The following is a 22,586-nucleotide window of genomic DNA, read 5'->3' on the forward strand; positions in this document are numbered from 1 at the left end:
ACTCTCATTAATTTAGTCAGGGGGGAAATTACAAGTTCCACCTTGTAAATTCTTGACAAAAGCAGAAAAATATAACAGAGATTTTTGGGGTTTGGTTTTTATTTTGGTTTTTTTTTTTATTATTATTATTTCATCCTTCAGGTTCAGGTAGACAAAAACTCCTTCTCCCTTTAAAACTGATTTTATTAACTATCCTATTTGAATTTCTAGGTTAAAACAACCGTGCAGATAGATTTTTGCATAGAAAAGTATTTTACTTTTGGATTCTCACATGAAAGCAAAAAGGCTGCAAGGTTGGAGTATGAACACCATGTGGAAAAGCCTGTTTTGCACAATTCAAACTGCACAGGAAACAATTACATGGGTGCATGGTGTCCCTTTGTGGGCAATGGTATGTGCTGAGTTCATCTAACAGCTTGCTGCAATCAGAAAAGCCACTATTCCCCACTCTGCCAAGCTGTGTACTTTATCTTCTCTGGCCCACCAGCACCAGTCCTCATGTTGTACACCAAGCCAACACACCAAATCCACCAAAAAATAAACAGAGGGAGGGGGAAGCTATGTTTTGTTGGTAGTGAGCATAACCTCTGAACAGATGAGTTCCACAGCCAATGAAGAGAAACAGCAGGGTAAGCAGCAGGAAGAACACATCTGTGAATTGGGCAGGAAACCCTCTTTGTCAGCAGCAAGCAATTAGACCAGCTCCCTGGCTGCCCTGGATGGCACCTCCAGCTTTCTCTTTCCAAAAAACCTTTGCTTGGTTCAAGATATTTGCAGAAGACACGATCTTAACACATCAGCCACTAACAGAACAGAAAAACCCAAGGAAAACAAAAAAAGTATAGCAATGATGTTGCATAACATCCTCCTAACATTTTGTGCAAGAATACTCCTAGCAGTGTTCAGCCCTTCTTTACCCTATCTGAGCACAGAAACACACACACTCATCATTAGTGAGTTTTGACAAGGGTCTTAGTCAAAAGGTTTCACCCAACTGTAACTCAGGTTGTTTTGACATACACTGGATTTCCTGCACGGGTGAAAGATTATCGCTACCAAAGGAAACTGTAAAACCCCAGACGTTGGAGCATCCTCCCCTTCACCAAAAATCTCACCTTTAGGTTCTGGTGTCTGAGAAAAAGATCCTCAGTTGTGTTATGAGGACTCACCTGGGATTCAGCCTGTCACATATTTATATCTAAAAAATATGTACTTACAAGCTGCAATGCTTCTTATTTTGGACAAGAATTTTTGTGACATCTAAGAAAAAACAACACCAAAAAAACCCTTGACTTTCACAGTTCAGGTTTTTCCTCTCAAATGTGCCTTTATCTGGAGAACAAACTGTCACTTGTTTCAGAAGTCCAGTGAAAATATGTGGTTCTTCACGAACTCGTTTTGTCCTCTTTCCACCCACAACTCTGTTAGCAGACTTTGTTCATAAACATTTCCCTTCTCCTGCAAAGGGCTCAGGGAACATGAGGAGGCAGATCATATGGTGCTCATTTGGCCAAAAAATCCTGTATTTAGCCAAGTTAGAAGTTGTATTTAGCCCAGCAAAGGCGGTGGGTGTTAGACAGACAAGAGGGCATGGACAGAGCCAGACTTCGTTGTGAAAGGGCTAATTCACACCCATGCTGTATCTGCTCCCAGTCCAGCCTGCCACTTTTTAAGCATTTTTTTAAAAACCACTTTCACGTTGAGATGTTCAAAGTAGTGGAGGAATTTGCCAGTTTTCTACAGAAATGAGACCAGCAAAAAGGCTATTAGCAAAATGCTTAGTTCAGGAAACAGGAGAAAAGCAACCCAAGAGCCACTTTCCTGGTGAAAGTGTTACTTGATCACCCCCACTTAGTTTGCACGGGGCAGGGGGGGAAGCTTTGCTTACTGGCACTCAGATCAGTAAATTTGGGAGTTGGTACTGACTCCCAACTCCATTGCAACTTCATAAAGCACAGCACCACAGGAACATGAAGAATGAAGCCAAGCTGCATTTCCATGCACTGCTTTGTGCCACATTTCAAATTTTCTGGCATTCTGGCTCAGGAAGCCTGATGTGGAACAACAGAATACCCAGATCCCCAAACAGAAACTAAACGTAGCTAAGTACAAAGCTACTTCAAAAGCAGAAGTCATGGGAATTTCACTATTGAGGAAAATTCTTTCCTGCTAGAAGAGATTGGATTTCAGCATTAGCCTGATCAATTCAATGCAAAGTTGCTCCCCAGGATCTCAGTTAAGCACCTGACACACTTACTAGGGGTAAGACCTCCACTGCCTTAGGATATAAATAAATTTTCTCACTTACATCAACTGCATTACACTCAAACAACAGATTAGTAGCTCAGAGCCCTATCCTTAGCCTAGGGGGGAAAACAACTGTTTTGCACAGAGTGGCCTGTTCCTGATCCAGCAATACATTGACTGCTAGAAATTAACTGGAAACTAATTCAGCTGAACTGGAACCAAGATCCGATCTACACAAAAGCACGTGCTTTACAAATTGATTTGTTTCAAAACACCACCATGATTCCAGATACTGACAGTTCCTGAGCCACCTTCCAAAACAGTTTAAGAGTAACTGGAGAAGCAAGAGTACATCTGAACATCTCTGCTTGGACCTCTTCTTAAATGCAGTTTCAGTATGGATTTGTACTCCATGTGCAAACTGTTCGATCTCACTGTGCAAGACAAAAGTCTCTCAATCTAAGTGGCTAGAAGATGAGGTTCACATAGGAAGTAAGGCATGCAACTCTATCAGTGAACACAAGATTTTCAAGGGAAAAAAAAAACCTACTACAATGTATTTTTAAAAGAAAATAAAAGCCTTTGACGCCTCCCTGACTTCTCTTTTAGATAAGTACTCTGGCAAGTATTATACATGGTACTAGATTTGATTACAAACTACCTCCTGATTTTTTTCATTAGAAATGCACAAGTAGAAGCTACAGATTCACAAAACAGTAGGGTCAGCCTTCAGTGGAGAGAAAAAGAAATTAAGTTTGGCTGAGGCTAACTGGAAAGCTTTTCCAAGCCCAGAATGGCAAGCACATCAGGAAAAGCCAAACAGGACAGAGAGAAGAGCCAGAACTGGAGCCTAAAAGTAAATATAAATAATGCTGTCATTAATATGGATGTTTAAAGAAGTCTGGTAATGAGCAACTGATCGCAAAGCCCAAGAGAAGACAAAAGAAAGGAGAGAACATTTAGAGATTGATGTGGAAAAAATGCAGCTATAAACAAATTCCTGCACATCAAATATACACTGTGCAGCACACCAACAGGATGCCTACAAAATACTGTGCAATCTGATAAAGCGTTTTGCCTTATTAATCATTCATCTTTAAACTGTCTCAGTATACTCTGACACCAATCGCAGACCATATTACATACGTATGAGTAAAGCACGATCTCTCAGTGTAAACCGTACAGCAACTGAAAGTGGTTTTCTGTTCAAACTCACAAGCTCTGAAATCTGCTAATGCAATAGCTCCTACCAACAGCAGAAGTCACCAGGATCTAGCTGTACACAGACCTACCCTCACCTGATAAAATCCAACCTGTAACTACTGCAGGTCAAAGACAAACATGAAGCAAGCAACTTTTTCTGAAGTCCTTATTGCTCACATCAGTTCTGCAGCAGACTAATGTTTGTCCAGCTGCACAAATGGAACAGATACCCCACTGCACCCTCCACTGCCCTCCAGGAGTGAAGAGCAGGAAGCCCCACAGTTCACCTTTCCTGTTTTGGCATGGCTGGAGACTATCTAATTAGGCCTGACTCAATCCACATAAGCCAGTTCCTAATTTCCAGAAGCAAGGGGTTGATTTCCACCTATGACATTGGTATCTGAGGAATGAAGACACAAGAACCCATGAGCAGACCAATATCCTGACTTGGTAAGAGAGGGATCTTCAGGTTTTGCACATTAACATCAGGCAAACCATTGGCAATGGACTGTCTTGCAACCTTGTAAATGCAGTCTTGTCTTGCACCCCATGCACTGTACCATGTGCTACTTGGTGTTTTCTTTGGCAACAAAATGAGATTAAAGAGTTCCACAGTACACCACTCCCTGTTGTGCCAATGCTTATGAAGCCATACTGTAAATGAGATCACTGCAATAATTGGTAATCCAGTTTTCCAGGCAGGGTGGAGACCAAGCAGCCAGGAACTTCTTAAACCAGCTTCCCTGCTGGAGAAAACTTTTGTCTAATTGCACCCTCGGGGCAAGAAGCCTAAATTGTTCCACTGATTCACCTTCAATGGCAAGCCACCCCAAACATCAAGGCTTCCTGTTCCAAATCCACATTACTTTGACCTCACCTATATAAGTAAGCACGTGTAATGGCACTTCGGCAGCCTGATTCTGATGTTCTTCCTCAGGAGAGGAAGAAAGTATTTAAGTGGCAGCCATCAGCCATGCTGCTTAATGCTTCAGCACATGGTGTACAAAAACCTGAGCAGAAAGGAAAGCTTATTTAGAACAAGATTGCAGATACATGCACAAGTATTACAGCTGGAATTTTACATGCCCCCAGAGGCAAAAGAAATGTACAGCTGAGCTAGTTGCTGTGGGAACCACATCTTGCATGTTATACTATAACCTAAGTGACAGGACAAAGATACAGGATAAGATAAATTAAAAGAAAATTCCCCCTTTAAATTTGTCTGGCAAGCAGAACAAGAAAATTTAACACTAACTTAATTTACAACAGGAAAAAAAAAAAAGAGCAGGTTACGGTATGTGCATTGATTAGTCATTTAGAGGCCCGGCATAATTAGGCTGGAAAACAGTGCTGGGGATCACTACACAGTTTTGGGAGAACCAAGATCTGCCCCAAACCTGATGGACACTGGTGCTGAACATGCTTCATCTTTGAGAAGTGGAAGTTGGCAGGATTCACTGCTGCTTCTTTTAAGACATCTCAGCAGAAACCAGAGGTTTCGGTGAGCCTGATTGTCAGAGCCAAGAATTAAATCTGCATCTTGTCAACCTCTGACAAACGGAAGCAGAAAATGCGAAAGGAGGAACAGCTGCTTGGATTTAGTACTTCTGGGTCTGAGGAATACAGATACAGAAAAAAAGTAAAGGAAAGAACAAGTTATACAAAGCAAAGGAAAAGACATCTAAGTAGATTGCTGGGGTTTCTGGTTTTGAAGTTTCTTCTTAACCCAGGTGAAACCAACCTCAGCACAGAGGGAGAGTTAAGGAAACTTTCACTTCTTTTCTCTAGAGCGCTTGCATGAACGTGTAAGAAATACAAGATTAAGGCAAGATCCAAGATAATACAATAAAGGGGGCAAAACAGCCTATTCCCTGTCACTTCCACCTTTACAGGAGAAAAATCTGAAGACAAGATTTTTCCATGTTTTTCCTATTATAGCTAGGAGTGGCAATGTATCTACACACCGCATTCTACAATCATGTACAGTCCCTACCTGCTTCTGACTTATCCTTAATTGTTTGAAATTGTGTGTCTACAAATAAAGTTAAAAACCCTTCAGATGGACTCAAAATAGCATAGTGCTCTCCTAACAAAGTAATTTAACATAAACATGAGGGTTTCTAAGAACCTGTGGCTTACACTTTGATCATAACTCACTGCTGGAATTAGGAGTGGCCAGCTCAGAGATTAACACAGCAGAAGTAGAAAAAGATGTCCTATCTCCCTGGCAGAGACCTAAGACTTGCCATATTTCCCTTCTGGTCTGGCTTGCTGAACTGATGGTCAAGCACTTCATCAGACAAATCTAGATCAAAAGTTGAAGAGGTTGAATCTTAAAAACTTTTGGAAAATAACAGGTTTAGCTATTTCAATACAGTAATCTCCTTAGCAGATTTAATCGGGAGCCTTCAAGAAGGAAGAAGATCTGAGAGCCCTATCTGGAAATGTTTCAATATTTAAAGCATTTACTGTTTAAAAATATTTTAGAGGTCTCATCTGCTGTAGGCTAAGACAGTAAAAATTGTGTTATGTAGCAAGTCACCACAGATGGCTGTTGCAAACAAGCAATTGTTTTGTAGAGTTAGCCATGGCCTTGGGTCACCTGTGAAGTGAGAGCTGTTGTTAAAACCAGCAAGAATTTAGAGGAGCAAACAGGTCACAATCAGAAAAAGCACAAGAACAAAAGGAAAACTGCTTCTCTTCCTACTGAAAAGCCACAGGAGTTAAAGCGCAAGACTGGGCTGCAGATGGCTTTAAAAAGGCATGAGTAGAATTCACGACAGGGGAATGCCAGCAAGGCAAAGAGCAGGTCAGCAGTTGTCTAGAAATAGAGTTTAGTTTGGAGTAACACTGGGCCAAAAGGCCAGGGTGCCAAGCTGACACTGCTAAGCTTAGATGCCTACAGAACAGTTTCATCATTGGAGGAAAGGGTCTGAAATTTCTACTGAAGGGAATCAAAACAGCAGATACTTCACTAACCTCAGACACACATCACCAGATCTGTGAGGGTGTCAGAGTAACTGGACACACCAGCACCTCTTGTCACTACCAGATGGATATCATCACAGCCACATTTCTGCCATCAGCAACAACGACGCTCTACATCTGCTTCAGTGTCAAATCTGCCAGTTCAAACTGCTTTCAGCAGTAACTTCAGTCAGCCTGTGTGACTTGGCTCTGATGCAGATTAGCAGTTTTACATGTTACTTCCTAAGAGCTCACCAGTACGCTACTTCCTCACTGCTGGCGATTTTTAGAAGATGGAAAACTTTATCTTCTACCACCACAACACCTGAAAAAGTGAAGACATCTAGTTGAATTTCAGCAACCATGCTGGTCAGGCAATTAAGCTACCTTTGAGTACACTGGCTGGCTGCTCAGAAGAGCAAGGTACTGTTACCAGACAATAATGCTTCATGAATTTAGAGTATTTTCCCTTAGAGATGTTTCTAAAATACTTGCATATATGACTAGGTTAAGATTTCAACAAAATGACTGCAACTAGAAAATAAAGCAAGCTTCACTTACAACAACAACAAAAAGGCTTGCATTACAGACTTGTCTATCTTGTGGGCTGTTTATCAGTGTAAGGTCAGTGTAAGTATGCTGAAATTAAAACTGGCTTCAGCCTGAAAACCCATGCCAGCATAGACTGAAACTGATGGAACAGAAGCAGTAAAATTCTGAACTTTTACCCAAAAGAGATTCTCAAGTACAAAAGCCACAATGAAGATACAGAATGAACATCAAAACAAATTTTATATGTGCTTACTGGGATATACAAATCTCAGCCCATGCTCTTTGAATAGTTAGATGGAATGAAATAGGCTGCACCCTAGTGTTTTTTTTCCTTTCTGGTTTATAAAAACAGCTCAAAGGTTTTTCCTGTTGAGAAACTCAGATCATTATTTTTCCCACTGGATGACAGATGACCACAAAACTAGACATTTTATTACTGATAAGAAGTAGGCTCAAAGAAATGAGTAGTAGTTTTAAAACTGTGTCTTGTTACATAAATCAGCCTAAAAACAACTGGAAATAGTCTCACTAAAAATGAATTAAAAGGTCTTCAGTCAGAAAGCTCCAATAAACAAGTTTCTTCCCCCATCAAGATCATCCTGTAGAATTTCCTTAGGAGATCTAAAAATTATATTTATGAAGTACAGTAATGAAAAAAGTATAAAATCTAAACAGCTGAAAAATACCTCTCAAGGTACCCTCCTGTACAGTAAGTAGTGACAGGTCATTCTCAAAGTCTTTCCATATATTTAAACAACACCTCCAACCCCCAAAGGATTCTTTTTAAGTAAGAAAACTTAACACTGGCTCACTGAAATGCTGGAGGACAGGAGGGGAGGGCAGGGGGGTGTATGTCTTAAGCTACTATTCGTTCATCTTTTATAGTATAACCCTCATCTTCAACATACACAACAAAGTAAGAAGCAGTGAGATTTCACAGCACTACTTTACTGAAAGTACCCTACTTAATGCCAGAGCTGCACAAGGGTCAATTATCAGCCAGCAGAATGTAGAAGCCTATTCAACAGGAATATTAAATGACAAGCAGGTCATTATTCACAGCACCAAGAGGCTGGTTCTAAAGCAATAATTATTTTTCCAAAAATGTTCCAGTGTGGTCTTTACATTTGTAGTGCCTTGATAATGAAAAGATGGTCTATAAAATCTGACTTTTTTTCCAGCTTTACACAAAAAAAAACCCACCACAAAAATGAAGATAAACAGAAACAACATTTGGAAGTTCAAGGATGAGCCTAATCTTACTTGGTTCTGACAGAAAACCTCTGTGAAAATACTAGCTAAGGCAGCTGTGCAGTATACAACAAAGAGGTTACATACTCTCCTGAAAAAGGCCAAGAACATTGCTGTTGCCTCTCCTGCACCCCTGAAATGCCATTTCCTCATGCTGTGGAAAGATTCCCATAGATACAAAGCAAAACCACTTCCACTAAACTGGCAGGGGATTTTCTACACACAAACAGCCATCATATCTTTAATGACCTGTTACATGTCCCTTCAAGAAAATAAAGGGTATTGCTTAGTGACACATGAGCACATGAGCCATTGAAAACCCTTTAAGACAGACTTGAGTTGGCATGAAATTTGATTGCCCCCAAGAGAACTACTACAATTCGCTAAAGAAGATCTTCAAAGACACATGTTTTATGGTCATTGTAAAGCTCTTGTGGAAAAAGCAACAGTTTTATCCAGATTTTTCCACATCATCTTCTGGCATTTTACAGTCCTTGGTATTAAGCCAAGAACAGAGAAGCCAAAATTTTTTTTTAAAAAGCAAGAAAACAGTTGGTTTTTTTCAGCTTTCAATTCCTTTTCACTAGGGTGCCAGGAAAATTAAGTCTTCCTAAAGACAGGCCTAAGATGTAGCAACAGTCCTCTGTGTTATCATCCAGAACTTGATTCTCTTTCTTGTCTCAACTAATTTAAACAGGGATCCTGGAAAATATTATGACATTAAATTAAGCATTAGTGAGAAGAAGTTTTCAAACTCTTTCTCAAAAAAAAAAAGTTGTTTCTCCGGTGTCTGAGAGAATAAATCCAGAAATAGGAAAGTTTGCCTGGCTCTGTGTTAACTATGTGGTAATTTGAAAGTGCTCTGAGTGTTCCCAGTTATTTTGTCAACTAGAACAAGTGAGCAATGTAAATCAGCTCTGAGCAATGACACTGTACAAATCAAGCTGCACGCACTCTTCCCTTTTCAAGGCTGTACACAGACATAGGAGTAGCTCTGTCCAAAATAGAAGTGATTTAAAGTTTCTCACAAGTGTAGCCAAAATGTAAATAAGTTAAAATATCAATAGATTGGCTGGTTACCCACAAGCCATCAGCACCATGAAGGCCTCCAAGCTGCAAGTGAGAAAAAGGTCAAAGAGAAGTTGCAATTCTCACAACAAAGCTAGTGGAAATGATTGAGCTCAGGGAACTTCTCTAGTTCAAAGCTTATCCTAGAATTACAGAACAAGATGAACAAACATTTGTTAACATGACCTGAGAAGCATCTTTTCAGATCCATTATCTTGCTGTGCCCTCAGCAAGTTTGCCGATGACACCAAGCTGTGTGGTGCAATCACCACACTGGCGGGAAGGGATGGACAATCCAGAGGGACCTGGACAGGCTTGAGAGGTGGATCTGTGCAAACCTCATGAAGTTCAGCAAGGCCAAGTGCAAGGTCTTGCATATGGGTTGAGGCAATCCCATGCAAAAAATACAGGCTGGGCAACGAGTGCACCAAGAGCAGCCCTGCAGAGGACGACTTGGGGGTTAGTGGACAGAAATCTGACTGAGCCAACAATGTGCACTTGCAGCTGAGAAAGCCAACCACGTCCTTGGCTGCCTCAATAGAAGTGTGACCAGCAGGTCGACAGAGGTGATTCTCACCCTCTACTCCATTCTTGTAAGACCCCACCTGGAGTTCTGTGTCCATCTCTGGGGCCTCCAACATCAGAAGGACAGGGACCTGCTCGAACAGGTCCAGAGGAGGCCACGAAGATGAGGGGACTGGAGCAACACACCTGTGAGGACAGGCTGATAGAGTTGGGGTTGTTCAGCCTGGAGAAGAGAAGACCCCAGGAGACCTTATAACAGCCTTCCAGTACTTAAAGTGGACCAACAGGAAAGATGGGGAGGGACTCTTTATCAGGGAGTGTAGTGATAGGATGAGGGGTAACAGTTTTAACCTGAAAGAGGGCAGATTTAGATTAGATACAAGGAAGAAACTCTTTAACACAAGGGAAGTGAGACACTGGAACAGGTTGCCCAGAGAGGCTGTGGCTGCCCCCTCCCTGGCAGTGTTCAGGGCCAGGCTGGACGGGGCTTTGAGCAACCTGGTCTAGTGGAAGGTGTCCCTGACCATGGCAGGGGGGGTGGGACTAGTGATTTTTAAGGTTCCTTCCAAACCAAGCTATTCTGTATGATATGATTTGAGAAGATGACAGTGAAATTTCTTTCCCAGAAGTTTAGGATGGTTTCAACTACTACATCTGCACTTGTTTCTTTCGTTAATGTCTGAAGTCATACGCTCCAGTTTTCAGATACTCAAGTGAGTCATTCAGCAAACACATACAAAATAACTCTATGAAATACTGTTAAATATACAAAATAGGAGAGGGAAAAAAAGGTAACACAGTCATGCAGTTAGGTGTTACTACTGATGTACATAACACGAGAAGCTATTTCTGAGCTGAATGAATTGCAGTTAAATACTGTTATTCAAATGTCTCGATTTACAAGTGGGAAGCTTAGGAGGAAAACAAGAGAAAGGGTATTACAGGCAGTTTTTACGTTGCCTTTTAGGGTAAGGAAATTGGCCCACTCACCTCCACTAAGTAACTTCATCACCAGCCAAAGCTCATCTTTCACCACGAATGACGTGTAGTAAGATACAATGTTGGGGTGATGGCACTGACTCATGGCTTGAATTTCTTTCTGTAGAGAAAAACAAAGCATTAGCAGTTGGACCCAGCAATTTATTATTCCTTGGGTACAGAAGTTATATTCCTCAAGACACAATGTTGATAGAAGGTGCAAACAAAAAGGATACCTAGAAGCTAAACATCAAAAATCCAGAAATATTAACACTCAGCCTGCATCCTGCTAGGGCCCAAAGGTATGTTAGGGTATTCTTCCTGTCTATCTAGAAGAAAGAAAAAAGTTGACCAAAAACCCCTTGGCAAGGGCAATACAGAGGTCGTAACCAGAACACCTGCATGCAGCCAACAGAACGTTCCTGAAAATTCACATCAGTTTGTTACCTAAGAATTTTATGCTGACACCTCCTTCCAGTGAGACATTACACAACAGATACTTAATCAGTTGAAGACTATAATTTGGATGCGAAAGGGAAATATTTGCCTCTGTTGGAAAAAAAAAAAAAAAAAGATCTCTTATTCCTAATATCTCTTCCCAACAGGAAAGCAGATAGCTTAGCTCAATGAGGTTGAAGGCACAAAGGACAGTTAAATCTTTTGTCATACTGGAGGAAGGGGGGAAACCAGTTTGAGATCAGAAAGTGGTTAGCTATTACAGATGGAGTACAATATGAAATATGCTCAGATATTGAACTGTTTTAGTTTTGACTGTGCTTATTCTTAGATGTGGTTATGGGTTAAGGGTTGAGGTTTTCCAGGTTATGAGGGAAACACCACCACAGAAAACATCAACTGATTTTTCATTATGCAAGCACAAATCACCAGTTTGGACAGAAGGCCACAGTTTCCTGACTGTCCACAGACAAAAGCCATCCATTAAGCCAAGCCTGGCACCCTGCACTACACCCAGCTGGGCCTTTGTGCCTCAGTCAAGTCCCCCACTTGTCAAGTTGTAACCTCCATCATCACCCACGCCACTCATCCCCCAATATCCTCAATTTCTGCTCTCAGCTAAGACATTTCCTTCACTGAACATGTGGACACCGCTTACTTTTCAAAGGTTTAATGACTGCTTGCTGTCAGACCCCTCCCCATGACACCAGCTCAGCCGAGCACCACAATCCCAAACACACAAGGAAGGAGATCAAGGGCTCTTCACATCCTGATCCTCTCCTGCCTCTAAGCACAAGACTTTCCTGGTACCAAAGTACAAGAGAAAGCTCTGAGGATTCACCTGTGTCTAGGATGCCCCACAGATGCAGCATATTCTTCTCCTGCTCATGTACAAAGCTCTGCTTGTGACTAAGTATAGCGTAAAGGCACGCTGCTTCCCCCTTGGCAAGGGTTTAGTTGGCAATCACAGCTACAAAGAAACATGCTAATGTTGATTTATCCACTTTAATACTGCTTTTCAGGGAGTAGGTGCATTTGAGGAATCAAACACAACTAGCTCCTCTTTCTGCTTCCCCAGAAGAGGCACCAACTTTCCAGGAAGCTCCAATAAGCAGATTTAAAAAAGAATCCTTCTAAACAGGAAAGGATATCTGAAGAGTGAGGAGTAGGCTATTCATCTCAGTATAGCCTACTCATTGACTAAAAATCACTTCATGAAAATAAATACAGCCTGAAACAATATCCTCTGCTTACTCTGACAGCTGCAGCTCCCTTCCTTGCAAACACTCAGTTGTATCAAGCTATTTTTCAAAACAGAAATAAATCAGCACCTTTGGAGTTTTCTGATGCTTTCTAGTTACGTTTCTTCACAATGCAGGAAAATCTTTCAGGCAAAGCAGGCAACAAAAATGTTCTTTTCACTTCCCTGCCTCAAGTTTCTACAGGGGATGGATGGGAATTGGGGCCCTGGATAACACAGGTCAGGCACACTGACTAGTTTGTGCCCTGCCATATTCCTTGCACAAAACCCAGCTGGTTGGAAAGCTCTGGGCTGCTGTCTGTAAACATGAGTGCAACAATTTTCATCCATGAAACCTTTCCAAAACCCATTGAGCTCAGAGTTTTGAACTCATTTGCTTACCCTAGGATCATTTTAGACTTCCTCAGAACTAGGAGCTCAGTCTAGTGCTAAGAGATCCATAAACCTGACAATCTTGGTCCCTGAGCATGAAATTACCATTCAGCCTAAAGCTTTAAATTAATTTTAAAGATTTTTTTTTTCTTTTAAACATGCAAGCAAAGACAGGTGCCTAACTTCTCTCCTTGACAATTAAAAAACCCCACACATGCACAAATGGCTTGAGAGGAAACAGGTGGAAAGAAGCAAGCAGAATGCCGACTGGTTAATCATCCCATCAGCCAGACCTGCCCCAAGTCCGCCAGTCTCAGATGATCTAGAGGAGCTGCTTTTATCTTTTCTCAGCTAGAACTCTTAAATTATTTTGAACCAGCTCCCTTGGAGATCAAGGGAGAGTACAAGAAATATACACAAATTTGCACATTTTATATATATTAGTGTATCCCACTGGAATTCGGGAGACAGTGAGACAAAGCCTGGACCAAGTTTACTTAAGAGCCTAGACCTGGATCAGATCTTTGCCATTCAAGCAGCCCTGTACTACAGCATTTTGCAGGCATTCTGTGACACTTAGTTACAATTTTATTATTTTCCAAGAAATTCCTCTCTTGTTCATTACCACAGTCTGCTCCCCAGGCTGGGAAGCACAGTGTAAAAAAAAAAAAGCTCCAGTCTGTCATATGCTTTGGTGCACAAAGAAGGAAAATAATTAAAGATGATCTATGCAATTAAACACCTCCATCAGATAGTGGATGTGTAACACAGGCAGATTAAACCATTTCTCAGAGTGTTGCACAGCTCTGAATAATTAATTGCATCATAGCCCATGGCTTCCAGTGTTTTTACATTATTACCAGTAAGAAAGAGCAAGTCAGGCAAAATTTCCCTCTCACCCACAGACCCCCTAAACTCATTTTCAATAGTTTTCTAGGCTAAACTCACACCAGTTACATCAAAGTTGTGTTCCTCTTCACCCTCACAGAGGGTACTAACATCCTAGAGGCTCAATGCATACAACCATTTTAACTGATTATGGCAAATCACGGTGGGCTTTGCAGTTAAAATGCTTCCTCACATAATTAAAACCAAGCCAATTGTCATACATACAACAGTCTGTGCTACAGCAGTACAAATGCCGAAGTACAAAGGCTGAAGAGCTGTAGTTAAGACAGGAATTGCAGTCAAGGATCACTGGGGAGCTCTGCTCTAAAGCATACTTAGAGAAAAAGGGAGCAGGAGCAGATAAAATGCAGCAACACTCCTTCTGTGTGCAGTAAGTGCAGCTTTAAAACTATTTCCAAAGTTTTTCACAGTCTGCCACTCTTCAAACATGACAAAGTCATAGCAGGCAAAGATTTCCTCTCCCTACCTCCTCCCTAACAAGGCTGATATCCCAAATTACACAAAGTAGTAACCAAGTTACAACTGTGCTCCTCTCATTGTTGCTAACATTGAAACTATATTGTAAGACTCCTTATAAAAATCTGCGATTTCTACACTTCTGTAACAATGTCAGTGCTAAACATCAGAATTTATTTGTGCTGCTACATACAAGTTTTAAGCTGAAAATGTTGCTTTATTCCCACTCCACCAACAGGCATGGGCCACTTGATACAGACCCCTCAAGCCATCCGCAGATCCAGTGGATGTTAGACAGCTCTTGCATCCAGTTGCTTATGCACCAACACCCCTCACAGTAGATGGATTCAGTTACAAGCCTTACTGTCAATTCCCCATTTCAGGATCCATAAATTACACTGCGTTCTGCTCAGCTACGGAGAATGAATTACTGATAAAAACGTGTCTAGACACAGGCAATGGCTTGGAGATGGTTACACGCTCACCATGGGCTAAATATTAAAAATATCTGCACTGTCAAATACCAAAAGCAAACAGACTGAGATTAGCTATAAAGGCCTCTGTGTCTTCCATTAAGGGTTCTGATGAATGTTGTCAGTACTTCTGCAGGCAATAAAAGAAGCATTTCAAGGCTTCTGAAATGCTAATAAAACTGCTGTGAAGTATAATTTAGAATCATAAGAAACCTATTAGTCTCCTGTAAGTCAGACACATTTCTGGAGATCTGCTATTTTGGAAGTGCATTTATTTGCCCATTGACATACAACTGAAGTTGAGTTAATAGGAGCCAAGATACAAAACAGGTAAGGTTGTATTTCAGCTACTAGCTGAACTTTCTTACTGGTATTTTCTGTTCACATCATCACCTTCTACTCTATGTTTACCTGCCCCTGAGGCGTATTTCAAAGACACTTGCTCTCAAATACAAGGATGAAAATCATGCTTTGTTTAGTTTTACTTCCTACGTATTGACATGAACTCAAGAGATACAACACAGCAGCAGTCTGCTTTTATGTGGCTACCTGCAACTTCAGAGGAACCCAGAAAGTTAACTTGGCTACCCTATTAAAAGGCAGTCAGAACCATAACTGAACTGGGGAGGGAAAGCACACCCTGGGGGGGGAAATAAAAGCAGGTCAGGTGGGATCTCCCCTTTGAATACACCAATGCTCCAACTATGGCTGGCAAAGAACTTAACTCTCAGCTGAAATCTCAAGGTGTAAAGCTTAGCTCTTCCTCATCCTTTTAAAGCAGGATTAGGAGTTCTGGTCCTACAGGCAGCTGTAACTGTTCAAATTTTTCTCCAAGTGGAATTCTAACACTTTAAACGGGTGTAAAAATTAGAGTATTAATTCATTCCCCTTTTTAAACATCAGCACAAAAAACCATCAAGTTCCTCTACCACATACAACTTGAGACATTTTCTTAAGATGGGGAAGAGCACAGAGCTCAGCCAGCCATTCTGATCCAACTTCCATGTCCAGATTACCCAGTTCAACTCCTTACCTCATGATGTGGATACAGGAGATAGACTGACAGAATTAAGAAGGGGTTAGATTAGCCCATCCAGAGGAACAGTGGAAAAGACACAATTTTGAAAGGGATAACAAGTTTTCATCCATAAATTAATCTTAGGTGACATGAACAAACCAGTCCTGTGGCAAGTCTCTGGGCAATTGCCCATTTCAATAGCTATTCCTCAGCATCCATCAGTGGTAATTCCCTCTTTCAAGGTCTGCAGCATTAGTGCCAATGTACTGAAGGAAACAGATGTTTAAAACTTATGGTGTAGCAATTGACATGTGCAATTTTTAATTGACCATTCATTTTGTGGCTGAAATAAGTGACTGACTCATCTAGCAGATACAAGCAAAACAAGCTTTACCCACTTTGCCAACATATAACTGACCCTTACACTTGTTCAGATTAGTACTCAGTGTTTACAGTTTGACAATACACAGAATCGTCTACGTTGAAAAAGTCCAACCATTAACCTAACACTGACAGTTCTCAACTACACCATATCCCTCAGCACTGTGTCAACTGACTCTTAAACACTTCCAGGGATGGGGACTCCGCCACCTCCCTGGGCAGCCCATTCCAACACCTAACAACCCCTTCTGGAAAGAAATGCTTCCTAATATCCAGTCTAAACCTCCCCTGGCACAATTTGAGGCCATTCCTTCTTGTCCTATCACTTGTTAGTTGGTTCAAGAGACTCACCCCCAGCTCTCTGCAACCTCCTTTCAGGGAGCTGTAGAGGGCGATGAGGTCTCCCCTCAGCCTCCTCTTCTCCAGACTAAACACCCCCAGTTCCCTCAGCCGCTCCCCGTACGACCTGTGCTCCAGACCCTGCACCAGCTCCATTGCCCTTCTCTGGACACGCTCGAGTCATTCAATGTCCTTTTTGTAGCGAGGGGCCCAAAACTGAACACAGGAATCGAGGGGCGGCCTCACCAGTGCCGAGTACAGGGGTCAGATCCCTTCCCTGTCCCTGCTGGCCACGCTATTGCTGACACAAGCCAGGATGCCATTGGCCTTCTTGGCCCCCTGGGCACACTGCTGGCTCCTGTTCAGCCGGCTGTCAATCAGCACACCCAGGTCCCTCTCTGACTGGCAGCTCTCCAGCCACTCCTCCCCAAGCCTGTAGCGCTGCTGGGGGTTGTTGTGGCCCAAGGGCAGCCCCCGGCATTTGGCCTTATGGAAACTCCTCCAGTTGGCCTCAGCCCATGGCTCCAGCCTGTCCAGGTCTCTCTGCAGAGCCTCCCTACCCTCGAGCCGATCAACACTCCCACCCAACCTGGTGTCATCTGCAAACGGACTGAGGGTGCACTCGATCCCCTCATCTAGATCATCATTAAAGATGTTTAACAGGAGTGGCCCCAAAACTGAGCCCTGGGGGACACCACTCATGACCGGCTGCCAGCTAGATTTAACTCTGTTCACCACAACTCTTTAGGCCCAGCCATCCAGACAGTTTTTTACCCAGCAAAGCACGTTCCCTTCCAGTCCACAAGCAGCCAGTTTTGCCAGGAGAATGCTGTGGGAAATGGTGTCAAAGGCCTTACTGAAGTCAAAGCAAACAACATCCACAGCCTTTCCCTCATCCAATAAGCAGGTCGCCCTGTTGTAGAAGATCAGATTTGTCAAGCAGGACCTGCCTTTCATAAACCCACACTGACTTGGCCTGAGCATCTGGTTGTCCCGCATGTGTTGTGTGATGGTACTCAGGATAAGCTGCTCCATCAGCTTCCCAGGCACCAAAGTCAAGCTGACAGACCTGCAATTTCCTGGATCATCCTTCTGACCCTTCTTATATATGGGCATCACACTGGCAGATTTGTAATCTGTCAGGACCTCCCCAGTCAGCCAGGACTGCTGGTAAATGATGGAAAGTGGCTTGGTGAGCACCCTTGGGTTATCCCATCTGGTCCCATAGACTTGTGTGTGTTTGTGTGATGCAGTAGGTCACCACTATCTCCTCCTGGAATGGGGGGGGTGTTTGTCCTCCCAGTCTCTGTCTTCTGGCTGAGGAGACTGGATTCCCTCAATACAACTAGTCTTGTTATCAAAGACTTTGCCTCAAAGAAGGCATTAAGGACCTCAGCCTTCTCCTCATCACTTGTTACCATTTGTCTCCTCCTGTGTCTAGAAGGGGATGGAGGCTCTCCCCAATCTTTCTTTTGCTGCTCACACACTTATAGAAACATTTCTTGTTGTCCTTGATTGCTGAAGCCAGATTAATTTCCAGCTGGGCTTTAGACCTCCTGATTTCTGCCCTGCATAACCTCACAGCCTCTCTGTAATCACTGTGTGTGGCTAGTCCCTTCTTCCAAAAACAGTAAACTCTCCTTTTCTCCCTGAGTTGCAGTCAAAGCTCCCTGTTTAGCCAGGGTGGTCTTCTCTGTCCCCAGCTTCTCTTACAGCACCTGGGGACCACCTGCTCCTGAGCCATTAAGACTTCCTTCTTAAATTAAATTTGTGATTAATACAGTCAGTTACAAACTATGTAAAGTTCTTTACATGCACTCTCTCATGCTCATCCAATTCAAGTGAAGGAAGACATTCTACATTAAGGATTTCACCGACCTTTATCTTGATGTTCATTATGAACTTTATCGAAAAACACCCCCACCACCTTCAACCAGCACAGTAATTAAGATTTCTGTTGTTGCTGCTTTGAGAAACTATACAACCAAGGTGTACACAGTTTAGGTTTAAGTCTTCTGTAAAGGTACAATCCCATCATGCAACAAAACATGTAACATGGCATATCAGATAACCATGCAGAAGCCACATATTATACATCAGACTCTCTGGGATTGACACTTGGGGACTTTTGCCCCTAGGGCAAGTGTAAAGGTCCTCAGGACTAGAAATGGAATTCTAATCACAACTCCCATAAGGTGACAGGCATGGATGAAACATCTATACCACTTCTACAACAGTCTGCTGCCTTGTTCCCAACAACCTTACAGTCTGGTTAATTCACTTGTAGGAACTACTCTGTCAGATCAAAGTCAGTTCAGTATCCTGTCTAAGTCTTCAAAAGAAAGTGTACCCTGTAACAAGCAGTAACACAATCATCTGCCCAGAGGGAAGACTTCTGACTAAGCCTGGGCAGTTAACAGTTGGCTTATGCTTTAGGCCAGGGGAATTCATAATCCTTTTTTAAAATCCTATCTAATTTAACCTTCTCAACTACAAGTTGATTTATTTAATCTCACACAGTGTTTCATCTCCATATTACTGGCAGCAAGTTCCCCAGGTTAATTCCATGAAATTCAAAAGAACATTTATTTTTATTGCAGTCAAACTTGTTCCCTTGGCTTCCTTAACTGCCCCCTGACCATAGCAGTGGAAGAATACCACCTTCACTTCACTCCTTTATTGTGTAGACCTGTCAGGCCCAGTCCTATCAGTCTGTGGACTAGGAAGAGTTTGGAGTCTCCTCCTAGGAGCAGCAACACCACATCTCCCATGCTCCTTCCTGAGCCCATCTCCTGTTGGATCATCTTTTAGGAACTGAAGAAGCAGCAGTTCCCTCCAGCTGGAAAAGCCCAATGTGAAGTACCCCATAGCTTATGTTCCCCTCTCTGCCATTCAACATTCCTACTAACTGCTAAACAGACAACCCACATCAATTGCTACTCAAAGTATGAGGGGAAAAAAAAAAATCCATGTGGATGAAAGAAAGCTAACTCAGCTTTAATTGCATGAAAATTAAGCAGTTTGCTGGACAGAAGGGAGATTTAAAGCCTTTTAGAACCGTAATTCTTTAAAACAAGAAAAAAGCTTGAAGCATGGTTATTTTGAGGCAGATGTTTACCACTGTATTTCAAGGATTGGCAACAGCAGTAATGCAACCAGCATCCCATAAAAGAAAGGGGAGGTAAGGGCAAAAACACAGTAATGAACAGTGTCCAGCTGTGAAATGTACCACATGAGCAGACTGTTTTCAAGCACACACCAAATGCTGTATAAGTCTGTTAACTACTGTGGGCTTCAAGACAAGTAAGAAGTGGAACTTCAGTAACAAATCAAAAAGTCCAAGACCAATTAATTGTAGACAGCACTGTATTTGACCACCTATCCCTACATTCCACTCTCAGTCACACAAGGGAACAAGAATCATTACAAACTATACTGTACTTCCCTTCCACGTGCAGTCTAGGAAAGAGCTGGGAGCATTCAAAAATGTGGGGAGAAAGATAAAGATCAAGCACTGAAATAAATTCCTGACATCACATAATTCAGTAGCTGGGCTAGAAAAAGCCACATCTCTGCACTGCATTACTCCTGCATGTCTATATTCTTCATAGTAATTCGCATTTCTGCTGAAGAGCTGAATGTCCTAGACTTGGTTTGCTTCCAGTGCAACAAAACTGGTCCTTCTTACATTTCCATACCCTGTAGAAGCAATTAATCCACTGCATTAACCTAGAATGTCATGCAGTGTTTGCAAAGCATACAGATTATCTCTGACCACCCACACAAGTCAGATGTATGTTGAGATACAAGGATGAAGATCAATAGCTTTAACAAGCCCAAGTCATACCACTTAATCACTCTTGGATGGCAAGACCACTTAAGCAACCTTGCATGGCATCTCCACAAGCTAGGTGTCGTCCCAGGTTCATTGGCCTCTGGGTACCTGCTGCTATAGAAGCTTAAAGCAAGCTCAATACTCCATTCAGCTAGTGATAGAGCTACTTCCTGTGCATTTCCTATACCCACTCCAAACTAACCTTCCTCTTCTCCATCCCAAGAAACAGAAGAAGCACCAGCCACCAAGTGACATGGACATTGAAAGAGCCATAGAAGAAACAAGTCATGCTTATCAATGGCAGAACTGTTTGCATCTCTCTCTACCCTCTTCTCAAGAAACATGACAGGATTTTTCCCTCTTTGATAGGCAGATTCTAGGAATAAACAATCTTGCCTCAGTAGAGTAGTCTATGGGGCTGAAGTACTGTAGAAAAAAAAATTAAAAATAATTTAAGCACAATTTTCCCTTTTCTATCCCACTGCCTGATGACTGGGAAGTGCTGTAACATGAGAGCATTGTCCTGACCCCAGGCGATACATCAAAGTTTCCGGTAAGCTGACTTTTTTGTGCTCAGATACTTTCAGCACAATAGGATAATGGATCTAATAAAAGCCCAAGCTCATGCTTTTAACTGCATTGGGGGAAGGGAGCAAGCAAGGAGGGGGCATAACATACCCCAGTATGAACTCATCATATTTCTCTTTGCACTTGCTTCTTAAAACCACTGTAAGCTGCAAGGACTTACATTTATGGGTTTTGGTATAAAAAAACCAAAGCAATTATGTAATAAAAGGTAGTTGCTCAAAAAAGGTAATTAAACTGATCAGGGAAACTGACATGAAGGGAGACTACAAGACAGAAAAGCTTGAGAATATTTACTTTGGGGAAGAAACAAACATGGAGACAACATAAAAAGTAGGGGAGGTAAGAGGCACAGAGCAGGGAAATCAAGAACTTCCATACTGTTGGCTCTTGCGCTGGGAAACATCTGATAAACTGACAAATTCAGAACAAATCCAGGGAAAATACTTCTTCACACAACACATCTACTTGGGTAACCACTGCCCCAGGAAGCTGCTACAGCTCAGAACCATCCTTTACCTCCCTTCACCTCCCCATGATTTTAAAATGAGTATCTATAGTTGCAAGCCTACAGATGGACCCACACTAGATTCTGTCACAAAATCAGATGCTTAGGAGAGCTGACCACAGCAATTCATTGCAGGCCTACCCATAGGAAGAAAAATCATTGTCAGGAACGGATCAGCCAGAGATTTAAAATATACAATTAGAAGTACTTACCTAAAATTACATGCCAAGTCTCTGCAACAGATCTTTCCAAACATAACCCTTTTAGCTGGAATTGGCAATTACTCAAAGACTAATAATCTCAATTACTACATCATGACAATACAGTTAGGAATACAACTGAGGCAGAGTAGCATGGACAAGCCACACAAAAGACTTTTAAAGAGTCCCAAGGATTGGTATCAGGACAAAAAGACCAACTGTGAAAACAGAAGAGATCCCAAACTCCTATAGTAGCATAAGCTACAGAGGATTTGAACACGAGTCATCTTAAGAGACCTACACAAAACCGTTCACAGGTGCACTAAAATGTGACAGCTTGGATGAGGCTTTCCTCTTTACAAGAGCAGATTTGCAGATATCTATAATGATATCAGTCACTAGATGGAAACTAGAACTGTGGTCCAAGTGACTTGCTGAAGATTGCACAAGTGTAGCCAGAACTCCTGAATTATGTCTCTGTTCTATTTCCTAATTGCAATCAAACAAGTGCCTGAGGTAACACTAAGGAATCTCTCAAAATGCAAGTGGAAAGACAGACAGGTAGGATTAAAAAAATCCTAGAGTTGCTTTAAAAGGAAAGGTGGTACAAGGCCTTATCTCCCCACTTTTCTTCAAACCCTGCCAGCCAATATCTACCATGGAAAAATTTTACCTAAGAGAGCTTTCTCACCTTTAGTGCAGACACCTCAGTGTTCACAGGACTGCCTATTTCTGTCTGGCTTAAATCCAGGGACCTTCCACATGTTCCACTAGGAACAAGAGCTAATCAATTCTTCTCTTTACAGGTGAAGAAAAAAAAAAACACACCACAAAAAAAAGGTAAAGAACTAAAGGAAAGGAAAGCAAAACCATTTCCTTGGATTTTAAAGATTCTGGAAGCACATAGCTCTGGATCGCCCTCAAACTGTAAAGCTCTTACAGGTACAGCTGAGCTTCACACTTAAACAGTAACTCTTATAATCCCTCGTTTTGAACAGAGTG

At 42.0% G+C, this 22,586-nt stretch overlaps 1 protein-coding gene across 1 annotated transcript in view; it reads right to left on the reverse strand.

Annotated features, from left to right (window-relative positions):
* The window catches only part of OXSR1 (oxidative stress responsive kinase 1), a 93,372-nt gene that overhangs the window by 51,172 nt on the left and 19,614 nt on the right, over positions 1 to 22,586 (reverse strand). Inside the window, exon 3 of the mRNA XM_026842097.1 lies at positions 10,804 to 10,912. Coding sequence (XP_026697898.1) covers positions 10,804 to 10,912 — 109 coding nt within the window. The remainder of the gene's footprint in view (positions 1 to 10,803; positions 10,913 to 22,586) is intronic.

The sequence above is a fragment of the Athene cunicularia genome (genome assembly GCF_003259725.1).
Source record: "Athene cunicularia isolate RWA chromosome 2 unlocalized genomic scaffold, athCun1 chr2_part1, whole genome shotgun sequence".
Taxonomy (NCBI): domain Eukaryota; kingdom Metazoa; phylum Chordata; class Aves; order Strigiformes; family Strigidae; genus Athene; species Athene cunicularia.